The 14738-nt window shown below is 36.8% G+C and overlaps 1 protein-coding gene across 3 annotated transcripts in view; it reads left to right on the forward strand.

Moving 5' to 3' along the window:
* Positions 1–12862, forward strand: part of LOC136849867 (uncharacterized) — a 103794-nt gene extending 90932 nt beyond the window's left edge. For 2 of the 3 annotated variants that reach the window (XM_067123358.1, XM_067123359.1), the window contains 3 exons: positions 908–1192; positions 5453–5578; positions 12040–12862. In XM_067123358.1, coding sequence (XP_066979459.1) covers positions 911–1192; positions 5453–5578; positions 12040–12111 — 480 coding nt within the window. In that variant the 5' untranslated portion in view covers positions 908–910 and the 3' untranslated portion in view covers positions 12112–12862. The remainder of the gene's footprint in view (positions 1–907; positions 1193–5452; positions 5579–12039) is intronic. The other variant, XM_067123360.1, reaches the window with a different exon arrangement.
* Positions 12863–14738: the final 1876 nt, after the last annotated feature.

Raw genomic sequence — 14738 nt, forward strand, 5'->3', positions numbered from 1 at the left:
TGATAAATAATCAGCTTAGATGATCGTCAGAAACCTCTCTCTCCTCTCTCTCTCCTCTCTCTCTCTCTCTCTCTCTCTCTCTCTCTCTCTCTCTCTCTCTCTCTCTCATATTCGTAAACAACTGCTGCTAGGGGCCGAAGGGACGCTGTAAAGTTCCTTAAATAATGCCTACAGTGCACCGCGTGAGGTGCAGTGATATGAGAGAGAGAGAGAGAGAGAGAGAGAGAGAGAGAGAGAAGAGAGAGAGAGAGAGAGCACTAAGCATGATAACAACTCACCAGGTTTGAAGGTCCAGATAAACAGGTCCTCTGTATGCTCAATGGAATTCCTAAGCTGATTTTTATGGCTGGACTCAAACCTTTTAAGCAAGAAGAGGCTGATGATGTTGGTGGAGAATTCTAAAAAAATAAATAATAAAAAAAATAAATAAATACGTAAAAAAGAAACTTCGTTCAAGATTTTGGAGTTAAAAGTATGAATTTGGCAGTTACCAATGTCTTGTCTAGCTCTGAAACGGCTTGAAGTTGAAATATATATATATATATATATATATATATATATATATATATATATATATATATATATATATATATATATATATATATATATATATATATATGTGTATATATATATATATATTATTTATATTTGCATTTTTGTTACTTATACAGACATTAATTTTATAGATTTACAAATATTAATCTTAGATATACAGTATAATATACATATATATACACAGTATATGTGTGTGTGAATGTGTATGAATGCTAATGTGCGTGTTAATGTCTATGTATTTACGTGCATAAATAACATACAATAAGGACCAAGCATATTACTAAACCATCATATATATAAAAAAAAATCCATATAATCCTAAACAAAAAAATCCTCTTTCCAATCCCAACAGAAAATGTGGAGAAGAAATCCTCCTACGTCACTAATCCCCGTCTCCCTCCCCTGCCTCCTCCTCCCCCTCCTCCTACTCCTCCCCCTCCCCCTAGCTCAGGGCAACCCAGCTGCGAAGCCCGATATCCTAATCCCGGACTTGGGAATCCTGCAGGACACGCCGACGAGGGAGGGCCGCCATTTCACCACCATCGACTTCTGCAGCGACGCCGTCTGCGACCAAATGGTGCGCCAGGCGAACGGCCTTGCCAGGCTCAAGATGATACGGCAGTATGTGGTCAGTGCGGTGAGTGGCCTAAGTCTGGATTTTTTATTATTATTATTATTATTATTATTATTATTATTATTATTATTATTATTATTATTATGTGCATGAGTACTTAGGTTCCAAATTCTTTTGTGACCTTTGTTAATCAGTTGCTAACGCCTGGCCTCTCATTTGAAAGAACAGGGTTCGGTTCTAATGTGGGCAAGAAATTTATATATATATATATATATATATATATATATATATATATATATATATATATATATATATATATATATATATATATATATATATATATGTATAGAACCTCGATGGCCAAGTCAGATAGAGCAGCAGCCTCGTCGGACTTCTTAGAGGTCTGTGACGCGGGCTCAAATCCACAGCCGACCGGTCAAAGAGGAAGACACTTTGCTATCCGTGTAGACACCCCTGGATTATGTATGTAATCAACGGATAGGTTTGCTTTAAAAGCAAATGGGTGTTACAGACTAATACACACACAAACAAATTCACTCCAACATCTAAAAACATAACAGACACCTCCCGCGTCTCGACTGTCGGCCTAACCACGCAACAACTCCTCGCTGCTGGGAGAACGGGCGCTGGTGACTGGTACAGTACATGTACATACGCCACCGGGGTCTGAGCAATGACAGGCAGGGCAGCCGATCGAGACTACAATGTCTACCCCAAAGCCAAATGAAAGTCCTTCAAAAAGAAGGCGTCGTGCTTACCCCATAAAGATGGGGAAAAGCACGTTAAAAGAAGAAGATGATACGTATATATATACACATATATATACACTATATATGCAGTACATATTTATATATATATACATATATATATATACATGCATATATATATACGTACATATATATATATACGCATGCATATGCACTCTTTACAACATTATCTAGACCGCGCTTCGAACAACACAAAAAAACAAATGAGCATCACCTGATCTAAATGCATAACCTGGAGATATTCCATTCTCTGTTAAATCCATCCAATCGTTGGTATTACTGACAAATCGGAAAACTGGAGAACTTTACAAATAAGTGACAAGATTTTTTTCGCTGTTGCCAATTTGGAGTTTCCACGACTATCAATTTAAACTCGTTTTCTTGCTACTGATGTTACGGAGAGAGAGAGAGAGAGAGAGAGAGAGAGAGAGAGAGAGAGAGAGAGAGAGAGAGAGAACGCTCTTGCAAAGGTATTCATTATTTACACGAAGGATTCGAGAGTATCTGGTCATCACTATCATTATCATTGAGAGAGAGAGAGAGAGAGAGAGAGAGACTTCACACAAGCGATCATTTGAACTTTTAGAACCTCAGCTCATTGAGTGAGGAATATAAGAAAAGAACAAGCTGTCTTCAATGGAGCTTCGACCAGATTTGCAGTTGCTCAAATAGCTTTCGGTATTTTAAGCCTAAACATTTTATATCTAAACAGATTGTGGAATTTCTTCCGTTTTACTGTCTGCAACTGTTAAGGTACTATTTTTTTTTTCTCGGGTCGAATTCTAAATATTTACCGTAAAAAAAAAATTAACAAATTGGACTATTTTCAGTGAGAAAACAATATGCAGTTTCAGTCTTCCCAAACCTGACAATAAATTTGCTGGCTCATTAAATAAATAAATCAATACAAAAAATTGACTATTTTTACTTAGAAAACAATGGGTAGTTTCAGTCTTCCCAAACCTGACAATAAATTAGTTCGTTCATTTAAATAAAAAGAAAGAAACAAACTTCCTATGATCTGAACGATGAAACAAGCTTGGCCTTGAGGAAAACTTTTTTTTATCCACTGAAAAAACCTGACTCTAAAAAAGGCATAAAATGTATTTTTGTATTTTTTTTCTTTTTTCTAACCTCGAAGGAATAAAAGATTTATCAGAAACCCAGCCGATCATATTTGACCTGTTAACTTGCGCAAACAAGTCTTTGCCAGATGAACTTGCCCCCAAGAGAGAGAGAGAGAGAGAGAGAGAGAGAGAGAGAGAGAGAGAGAGAGAGAGAGCTTGCAAAAGTATTCACTATTTACACGGAGGACTCAAGAATGTGTGGTTATTAATATATTACTGAGAGAGAGAGAGAGAGAGAGAGAGAGCATTATAATGTGTACCTCTGGCAGACTGGTTGCCAAATATGACGAGATTAGATCAACATAAAAGTATGACAATGACTCTGCCTTGTAAATGCAATTTAATAACTTCATGCACCGTAAATCCAATCACTGTGCTCAAGACAGTTATATGAGGGTGTTTGAGTGGCTGAACAGCAAGATTGAAGAAAGATTGAAGAGAGCAAGCGCCTTTCCCAAATGCTGGATAATCGTATGAAGCGCCGGTTAGAACAACCAGTAAAGTCATCAACTTGTATCCAACATTTCTGTGATGTGTTTGCGACAAGTTGGCAACATACGCCTGCCTGGCGTGCTGCAGTGTAGACGCACCTGGGTAATCGTATGAAACACCGGTTAAACTACCAACAAGTCACCAACTTGTATCCAACATGTCTGTGTTATGTTTGCAACAAGTCATCAACCTGTATTCAACATGTCTGCGATGTGTTTGCGACAAGTTGCCGGCATGTGTTTGTGACATGTATTACTACAGTGTAGACGCAACCTCATATTGTAATAAGTGACGTTTGGCTTTGGTTTAAAAAATGTTATACAAACGGCATCTAAGCTCTGTGCTTTGCTCGTTATTAAAACCAACAGAGGGACACGTTCATTGTTTTGTCAACCGGGACAGAAAACAGTCACAGTTAGCGAACAAAAACCGTCTTATCTCATCTACAAGTCGACGACACAGACGTAACGAATCCGGTGTCTGTTTTGACTATGCAAATGATTTGCCGCTGTTCAGTTTGGATAGCGGTCGCTAAAAAAAAAAAAAAATAGGGACCTTAACATGTCTTGTTCAAACCCACAAAAGACAGAGAGAGAGAGAGAGAGAGAGAGAGAGAGAGAGAGAGAGAGAAAAGTGTGTGAAGACAGAGAGAGAGAGAGAGAGAGAAATATAAAAGAGAAAATAAAAGAGAAAAAATGAGAAAAGAAGACAGAAACGGATATAAAGAGAGAGAGAGAGAGAGAGAGAGAGAGAGAGAGAGGAAATTATATAAAACGAAAAAATAATAGTGTAAGACGACAGAGAAACAGGAATATAAAGAGAGAGAGAGAGAGAGAGAGAGAGAGAGAGAGAGAGAGAGAGAGAGAGAGAGTGAATTTTCATTAGATGGAGTTGGCAACAGTGGCAGTTCCGGCTGGAAACGGAGAAATAATGACTTGGCAACAGTTTTAATGGAGAAGACTTCGTGTCAGCAAAACGAGGAAATATTGTTTTTCAATTTGATTATTACGTCATCTGTCTAACTTCGACTATCTTTAAATCGACTGAAAGGAGATGATCAGAAACTCCTCAAATGTTGATGACATATTATTATTATTATTATTATTATTATTATTATTATTATTATTATTATTATTAAAACACTAGGAGTTTTACTCTGCAAACTAATGTTCTGCAGAATACGATGCCAATGCGTGTGATAAACAGGGCGAGGAGTCAATTGTCAATAAATATATGGGTAAGTCAATAAACGGTATTTATATATATATATATATATATATATATATATATATATATATATATATATATATATATATATATATATACATTATATAAACTAAGCAGAAATTTCGATATTTTTTTGGATACGGCAAAGAAAAACTACTGCCGTGTTCTGCCAGTAAAGTATATTTTTAAAACCTGAAAAAAAACTCTCTCTCTCAGAGGAAGTCTCCCATACACGTCCGTTTTCTCAAGATAACATAGCTGAATTTTTCTTGAAGTAGAAATCTTTCCCCAACTGGGTACTTTTGAACTTTCCAAAAAAATGTTATCAGTCTTTCGTCTTGTTCTGATATAAAAAAAAACCATCTGTTTGTACAAGAAAGTTTCCCAAAGGGGAATAATGTACTAAACTTTATATTCGTTTTTACGAAGGTTAACACTGTTCATTTATGGTTTGATAATGAACTTAGACCTAGAGTATATTATTATTATTATCATTATTATTATTATTATTATTATTATTATTATTATTATTACTATTATTATTATTATTATTATTATTATTATTATTATTAAAAGATAAATCACTTCTGAAACTCTTATATAATATGTATCAACTGGAAAAAATTAATAAAAAAAATAGATTATTTATGTATTAATTTTTAAATATTCATTTTCATTTTTCCTTCCAGCTCTCGTCGATGGACCGACTCGTCACTGCACTCGACGCCGAACTGGTCGTAGCGGGTGAACTGTTGACCAGGTCATTGGGCAACAGGTGCCGAGCAGCCCACGCTGTCCTGGCGGACGTCACTAAGGTGGGTCGTGACCTTGCATGACCTTTCGTGACCTATCATGACCTGTCGTGACCTTTCGTGGCCTGTTATGACCTGTCGTGACCTGGCATGGCCTTTCGTGTCCTTTTATGACTTTTCATGGCCCTTCATGACCTGTTCTGACCTTTCATGACCTGTCATGACTTTTCATGACCTCTCTCCACAGCGGGATTGGAGAGGAAAACTAAGTGTTCACTAATTTTCAGCCATGCGGACGTCATAAAGGTGGGTCATGACCTGTCGTGACCTGTCATGACTTTTCATGACCTCTCTCCCACAGCAGGGTTGGAGGAGGCGGCTAAGCGTTCGCTAATTAAGTGTTTTTTATTTGATTTATGAAACTTTTGCCTATGAAGCTTATCACTGGGGCACTTTCAACCATTCAGAGCTTGAGAGAGTAAAAACGAGTGAGATGGAGTGGTTGGACAGCAAAATGGAAGAGAGAAAGCAGGAAAGGATATAAATAAAAGGCTAAAAAGTGGGTGCAGCTAGGAGCCGAAGGGACGGTGCAAAAAACCTAGTACGTAGCCTATTGTAGTGGGTTGTAGACGGAGTGGAGAAAGGTATAGGCCTAGCAAACTCGTCCTATAATACTTCGTGAGCTACGGAATGGTAATACATTCCTTAGCCTCTAAAAGAGGAAAGAAGTAGTGTGAAATATAAAAAAACAAATAAATAAATAAATAAAATTGCATGAGACTAGGATTATTCGACTGTATTAATGACAAGCGTCTATTCCCTATCTCTGTACACAGTAACAATATTCTCTTACGAACATAAAATCGAAAAACTCCTTGTGAAAATCCCATTAGTCTACGTAATAATATTATATTACCGAATGGCCTCCTTCATCGTCATATATGTCCTTATCAAGAACCGTTTCCAACGTTAGGCTGATAGGCCTAGTTATTGGCATTATAGGACGTCTATTGACGGTTACTCAATAACTACTGAAGCTGCTCTTGCAATCTAGAAGACCGCTCTGTGGCGCGGTCTATTTTGACGTTAGCTCAGGTTTTCTTTGCAATATATCATCACAATTAGTTTCTGTTCTATCTATAAAGTACGTTAAATTATTAAAGTTCCCGTGTTTTTTGAAGAGAGAGGCGTGATTGATCATTTTAACGGAATAAGTCTATTTAAGAAGTGATAATAAAATTGTCTTTAATAGTTTCTTAGACTCATAAACATCAGCACTAAATACAGTAACAATTTTGTCTCGTATAATCTACAGGAATGCTATGAGCAGTTATGATTAAATCATAAATAAAGCGTAACATTTTGTAACTAACTTCTCAGAGATAGTAAAATGTATGACAGGAAAACGTACAATTGAATATCGGCTTTTCAAGCCACGCAGTACCCTGAACATACTTGACTTGTTTTTCAAGTACTTGAACGTCTTATAATACCATTCATGGTCATATTATACAACTATCTATGTTCCATTTTCCAATAATTCATCCGCTTGTCCTGGGAAAAACCTGCTGGGGTAAAAAACCTAATGGGAAAAGAACTTGCACAGCCTAAGAACTACGTAACTTTATACAGCAAGAACTACATAAACGTGAATCATCCCATTTTTCTGTATCTATGCAATGATACCATGCGCTTGAAAACCTTTGTAAGCCCTTCTCATTAACGTAGGAATCAAGTGAATTAGCAAAATAAATCAATAAACTGGTTATGATATAATTTAGCCTAAATTTCCCTGAGCTAAAAATAAAACAAAAAGAAGTTTAACAACAATGCAGACAATCGGAAATGATTAGACTAATACACAGCTGTATTTAAAGGCTTGCATGAAAACGTAAGGGAAATCAGCTCGGATGAAGGTTACAGTGAATGCACAGAATGTAATTTTAAAAGTAAAATGCAAAAAATATATCAATATGAATATGAAAAGGTTTTTAAGATGCACAGCACACGCCAGGAATAACGATTAAATGGCCATGTTGGACGACGGTTTTTCACAGCTCCATACGAATATTTCAGTAACAAATACCCATAAAAACTGAAGGTGGTGTGTATTGTGTCCAGTTAATAATAAAAAGTAAGTAAAGTTATATAAAGAAGTAACGTTTAGCTATTTGTGCAAGTAGAACAAGGAGACTGGTGGGGGAGGATGATTCGTGGAAGTAACAGCCTTAATAGGAGAGGTTGGAACACGACCGAGTTGGCTCAATTTACTGGACTGACATATATAGTACTATATCCCGGTTTAACTTACCCTACCTAAAAGCTATCCGTAATGTTGGTCTATATTTCCTGTATACCCATAAATTGCTTCCTTTTCCTGTATTAGGGAGACTGTATACCATTCCTATTATTTTTTATATATATATTTTTTTACTCAGTCTTCCACACAGTCTCATCTCCTCCACCTAGTATCATGCACTGTGGCATATATGGCGTGCCCTAACCGGTGGCCGGCCATTTCATATCAGCAAAATGCAAGGCACGTCACACTTTATGAACAAAGCTGTACAGGAGACACACAAGACAGTCAAAATGCAGATATGGGAAGCAAAAAAACTGGTTTAACAGCTCTCGCTAAATCAACGAGTTATCAGCTGTTGAGCTCCATTTTTGGTTGCAAGATTTTCGGCAAAACCTCTTTGCTTATTTGTGCTTATTTCTGTGTCATATTTTAACTGGCTTTTCACATAAATGCCATTTTAGACTAGTTCCATAATAGGTGGATAGATGGAGACGTCAATTGAGATTGAAGTAGTTGAATTCCCGCCAGCGATCGACAAAAACGGTCGATTTTTTAAAGCAGTCTGAGAACCAAAGGTCATTTAAATGGAAAGTAGTAACTCGGCCCTACGTGATCGAGTGATACCTTGGCTTGACGCGTACGTGACGGTTCATGTTAGTTAGGTTTTACAAAGCCCTCCAGAGAGCCAACATTCTTTTTTATACCTATCCTTTCAAGGTTGTCCTTTGTAGCAAATATATTTGATTTTCACGTGCATACTGTTCGTAGTTTTTGCGAAGCCAGCAGACATTCTCCCTCTTTCGCGGTGGATTCGTAATACTAAATACAAACGTTGCGAGTCACTTAAAAGTCAAGCTTAGACGAAGAGTTAAGAACAATGTTTTATATATATGTAAAATAATGTTATATATATGTAAAATGCATTTCAATATATATAATACTTTATATATATGTCAACTGCATTTCAAAGGCTTCAGAATACAGGACCTTACAGTTATTGTGCCTTTAACGAGGTTAGGAGTCTTCGCCATAATAATATCAAAGCCTGTTTGTTTATATAAAACGTTCGCAGAATATGAGTGTTTTAGAGTGTGAACTCCCATTCTTCCATCTCCACAATCATGGGATACTCTCGAAGCAAAAGCCCGTGTTGGCATAAGGCCAATTTGGTATATGACAATCGCTACACAGACAAGGGTGTGAGAACCGGTACACTTTCAATAGTCAAGGTGTGGAGTGAATTCCGGCGCCTTTCCTTCCCTCCCTACACAGCTTATGAAAAAGGTGTAACACGCTGGCATTACTTTAATCATGAAAGTATACGATACACAGGTATAAAAGTTTTCCAGGTGTTCAAAATACACTAGGTTTATTAAACCATCTAATCGGAAAAAAATATGAGACTCCATGACGACGGAGTAGTCGTTCCCGCCCGTGCAAATGCAGCTGTTCCAGTCACGCGTCCCCCTCCCTGCAACTGCTGTCTCACGGAATGAACGAAGCCAAGAGTTTATTTTATTTTTACAAAAAAAATTCAGTAATTACTAAGTACTCTTTTCGACATATATATATAAGTTAGAAATTGCCCTTTAGAGATTCCTGTATATCTATATGAAATGCAATGTTACTAATTTTTAAAATCACTTTCATCTTGCCAGCAACATTTTCAAGCAGAAATAGATCTGCTTAACTAATATATATATATATATATATATATATATATATATATATATATATATATATATATATATATATATATATATCATCATTCAATATCAAATTTACTTCACTTTGAATAACTTACCCAAGAGAATTTATAAGTGATAAGCGCATCTGCCTCGCCCAGAATTTTTTGACAACCAAATTGTCGAACACAACTGTCTGTCATCGTATCTAAACCATGGGACCAGAGTTCGAATCCTGGACGGGACAGATGCACTTATCACTTGTAATTCTCCTTGCGTTTAAGTTATTCCCGGGTAAAGTGAATTCGATATTAAACTAAATTTTTTTTTTTAATATAAGATAGTCACGCGTGTATAGGCCTATGTGGCAAAGGTTCATATAAATTTAAGAGCTCTAGGACATAAACCAAAACTGACCTATAAATGTGCCCAGCCAGGTGGGCCAAAATGAGTATGATAAGAGGGGGATCTCCAAAAATAATCCTGGATGATTAAGGCCTACATTAATGCCATTAACCTTGGGCCTACATTGATGCCATTGAATTAGGCCTACATGGTGACTTAACGTGACCACAAGAGCATTTTAGACTGTATAAAATTGTACTGTTTCTGTTCACTTTGCTGTTCAGCTTCTTTTATTACCTTCTGTTTAATTTTAACCTCATTTTAGAAAGGATCCTTCCATCAACCCTTGTTAGCCTAGGAACGCGACTGTTATGTCTAGATGAACTAGGCCTACTTTGTAATAATGGCGAATTCGCATACAACCGGAACTATTTGCAAAGTTATATAACCTCATTATCTTTTAATACAATAATTTTGTGCTTATGAAACCATGAACTCGGCCAGAGTTCAACAGTTTTGACAATTTTTTTTTTTTTTTTTGACGCCTTCAACGAAAGGAAAGGGGAAGCCTCTAACTCAGTGCTTCACGGAGCACCTATACCATTACTATGATAGGCTAACTATGCCCCATTTTTCTTAAATTGTGTGATTTAACACAGTTTAGTGTTAAGTGATCGATTCAAACTTCGTAAACCTACGATACTAGAAAACATACCGGTGAATATCGACAAACAATTTCGAGCTTTCTCAAAAAATGTACCGAACCACATAGGCCTAATGTTTACAATCGTGAGCAAAGCATTCGAGACTGCAATATTGAAAGATTCCCTACATATGCATTTGTGCTACCTGATTAAAAGTAACTAGGAATCTCATTTAATACATTCATGATTATAAACACGCTATAGCGGAATAAAGAAAAATAGTAGGTATTTCAGAATATATCAATTACTAAGTAGGTCTAATCTGTACTCAAGCTTTTCCCAATGGCTTCAGTTGTCGCACCTTTCTGCTTTACCTTATTTAGCCTATTTCATATCCATCACGGAGTATTTTGTCTCTGGTACTTCAAAACGTACCTTCAAAGTACTGTGCAGATTTTTTATTGACAATCTATTAATGCTGTTGAGCCTTCTTTACAAAAAATGTCAATTTCGAAAAATAAAATTTTAAAAAAATCGTCCCGGACGGAATGTCGTTGTCTCTAACTTCATGACATTATTCTCGAACTTCCGGTCAGAATGAAATAATGCTGGGTCAGCAAGGAGCTTCTTCATCTGACCTCTTTCCAACCTGAAAAGTTTTCGCCGAAATGGGTAAAAACTTCCGTAAAAAAAAAAAAAAAAAAAAAGTCTAGATTTTCCGGGGGTCCGTTGAGACCAACCTTCGACCAAGAGTTAAGTTGCCAGATGTTTTCGTACTCATTCAATAATCATGTTTTTTAATCGACTTCGACACCTCAGTTGGTGTTTATTTTCAAACAATGTTCAAAAGATGAAAAACTTATACTTAAATCACTCACCGATGTAAAACACGAAGTAAAATATAAAATAAAAACAATGAAAGCTAAAACTTTGCTTGTGGTAACTAGACTCACTTGTCTCACTGTGATCTCGGGTACAATGTAGTAAGATACCATACTTTGGGCCAAAAATAGTATGCATCCAGTTAATACTATCGGTAACTTTCATAAGAAATTAATAAATAATTATGGTACATTACCAAGTTGCTAACCATAGTTGCTTGTTTGACTGAAAGTTCAGTACCGTTATAAATACAGCGTAATCAGATAACATAAACGAGCTTGCTTTTTCATTACTTAATATGTATGCGTCACGTAATTACAAGTATAATTAAAATGAAGCTATATATATATATATATATATATATATATAGAGAGAGAGAGAGAGAGAGAGAGAGAGAGAGAGAGAGAGAGAGAGAGAGAGAGAGAGAGCTGAGCAGTACAACTTGTCCCCCCTACTGTCGACTCAGTCACGAATGAAGTATACTACCACCATTTAAATAAATAAATATAAACCCTCCAGTTCTTTACAAATCTCAAGGAATGGGGGTTGCCAGCCCCTCGCGCCCTTTGGCAACCTTATTCACTTACACTTTGTTCACTTATAAGTTAAGTAAGCCTGCATTTATCCCGCCAATTCCTTTCATTTATTTTTCTCTTTTGTTTCCAGGGTCCAGCCGAGAGCGACCGCCTCAACAGCCGGAGTGCAGCCTTCATTTATGGTCCTCATATTTTGCTGTAATAGGGTTGACGCCGCTTCCCCCATCCCTCCTCCACCCATACACGCCCATACATCCCCACACCACCCATACACACACTACCCATCCAAAACCCCCACCCATAAAAACTTCCATCCAAGCGAGCCACCGAATAGTGGTACCGGGTGACGCCATTGTTTCAAACTAATTACAGTCTTTAGGCTAATTTCAGCATTATTAGATCAGTAATCACAATGTTATGGGGACTGGAACACGGAGGAGAGACTGACTTTCAAATTGTAACACGTGGATACCACTTTTGTTTATCAGAACCGTGTAATACCAACACCATTGTTTAATTAATCAATATAGGCCTAAGGCTTGATAAAGGCATTAGCCAATTCATACATTAATTTATCTCCTAATTTATTGTTATTTATTTACGCGTTTTGTTAATTTATTAATCGCTGACTTTTACGTTCACTAGAGGAAATTTATTGAGATGTTTTAGAGAGAGAGAGAGAGAGAGAGAGAGAGAGAGAGAGACTGTTCAGTGCATACTAAGAGACGGAATGAGAGATATCTGAAAACTATTCAGGAAGAATGCAGAGAGAGAGAGAGAGAGAGAGAGAATCTAAGGCTTCAATACAATTTCCTTTTGTTAAGTTTATATACAACTAAAAGATAAGTTAATATGTATGCATTTCTTGTAATGACACTAAAGCTTTAATGTTATTATTGTTGCTGTTGTATGTTGTTGTTGTTAATCCAAATAAATTGTGTATTAAAATTAAAGGTGTTTATCATTGCTCCCTACTCAATAGTGATTTATCCACCCACAAATAGTATAATAAGCGTAGACCAATTATTATATATACTCTTCAGTGCGTATACAAACTTTATATATATATATATATATATATATATATATTATATATATATTTCATAAACTTTATATATATATATATATATATATATATATATATATATATATATATTATATATATTATATATATATTGCAGCAGCCGTAAAAATAAGTTTCCTTCTAAACTAGCAATATTAAGCAGACATTACCTTGCACATTCCACAGACCTCCAAACGCAGTTTCCGGTAATAAACTCCAGTAGGCCTATGATATTAGTCATTCCCGTAACAAACGAACATCGATAAGCGAACGCGTCGGTAAACAGCACAAACACATACACACAAACGAAACTCGTTTAATTAAGGCATATCTTCAAATACGTCACAAGAATAACAAAAACAATAGTCTGTGAGTTCATCACTTCGGAGTAATTCAACACGGGAGCTGAACAGCCGTTACGGTGCCGTCTTTACCTTACGAAGAAGACGGACAGATCGACGAAGGTACCCAAAATGAATTTCTGTACCGAAGCCTCAAGGTTCCCAATGGTTCCTTAGGGAAGGGTGCCTTAGTTTTCGGTCAAGAGTGTAACTGCCTGTTTCAGACGGCGTGAGTTGTAGTTGAAGTGGTTGGGTCTGGCTTCTTGGAAAAGAGAGTGCTGGTGGATTTAGATTTATCTTTCATTTATGTTAAAATTCACGGTATTGCTGCCCTCTCTCTCTCTCTCTCTCTCTCTCTCTCTCACACACACACACACACACACACACACACACAAGCGCTGCTACATAGTACAATTGTTAAAGACGGCCACATGCGTGAAGGTGGAAAATGCTCCTCTCTCTCTCTCTCTCTCTCTCTCTCTCTCTCTCTCTCTCTCTCTCTCTCTCTCATAGCGTTACTGCTACATTAAAAAAGTATTGACAGTAGCCACAAGCGTGACGGTAACAAAGTGCTTTCTCTTCTCTCTCTCTCTCTTTCTCTCTCTCTCATAAAAATATTAAAAAAATATTGAGACACATGCATGTCGGTAACAAATGCTTTCTCTCTCTCTTGCATGGTGTTGCTTCATAGTAACCACACTCGTGTAAGTGGAACAATGCTCTCTCCTCCTCTCTCTCTCTCTCTCTCTCTCTCTCTCTCTCTCTCTCAGTGGCTGTGTGAATTAACGTTGTTAAAGGTGGTTTGATTGTCTTATCAGCGTTTATAGTTTGGTCCGCCAATTTGGGTCAGCCTGCATCATTTACTGGCCTCCATACAAACATTACCGAATGAGTATAGGTCTACCTCGGTCTCGGCTTCGGAACGGTACGTAGCGTCTCTTGGGTGGGGACTTAAGATTCTCGAACCTATTTCATATTATCGCAAAGAGCTTTGCCTGCATATAATGACCATGGGCAAAAAAAGAAGAAAGAAACTCATGGACCTAATAAGTTTTCATGGTAGCCTATAGATCTAGGCAGTTTATACTGGGAAAAATATTAAATTATTTCTTAATTTACTTTCGTATTTTCATAAGGTTTACGGATAAATATTCGATAATAATTGGCTAAGGATTCAACAGCAATTTTGGGTTAATGGAAACCTGCAAAAGTGATCAAGCATTGTAGGCCTATTGGTGTTAAAAAACTGAGTTTTGAAAATCAATGTAGGTGGAGACTTAAGCCGGAAAATCTCTGTATCACAACAGAGGAAAATGCCCTGTTTTAGTCCATATGCAAGGGGCAAGATTCAGAGAGACTGAGATCCATTTGCTTTAGTATACGGTAGAATTTCGTTCTCTGTCACAACACCGAAAGAGAAAATGA

This window comes from Macrobrachium rosenbergii, chromosome 21 (assembly GCF_040412425.1).
Source record: "Macrobrachium rosenbergii isolate ZJJX-2024 chromosome 21, ASM4041242v1, whole genome shotgun sequence".
NCBI classification, from domain to species: Eukaryota; Metazoa; Arthropoda; class Malacostraca; order Decapoda; family Palaemonidae; genus Macrobrachium; species Macrobrachium rosenbergii.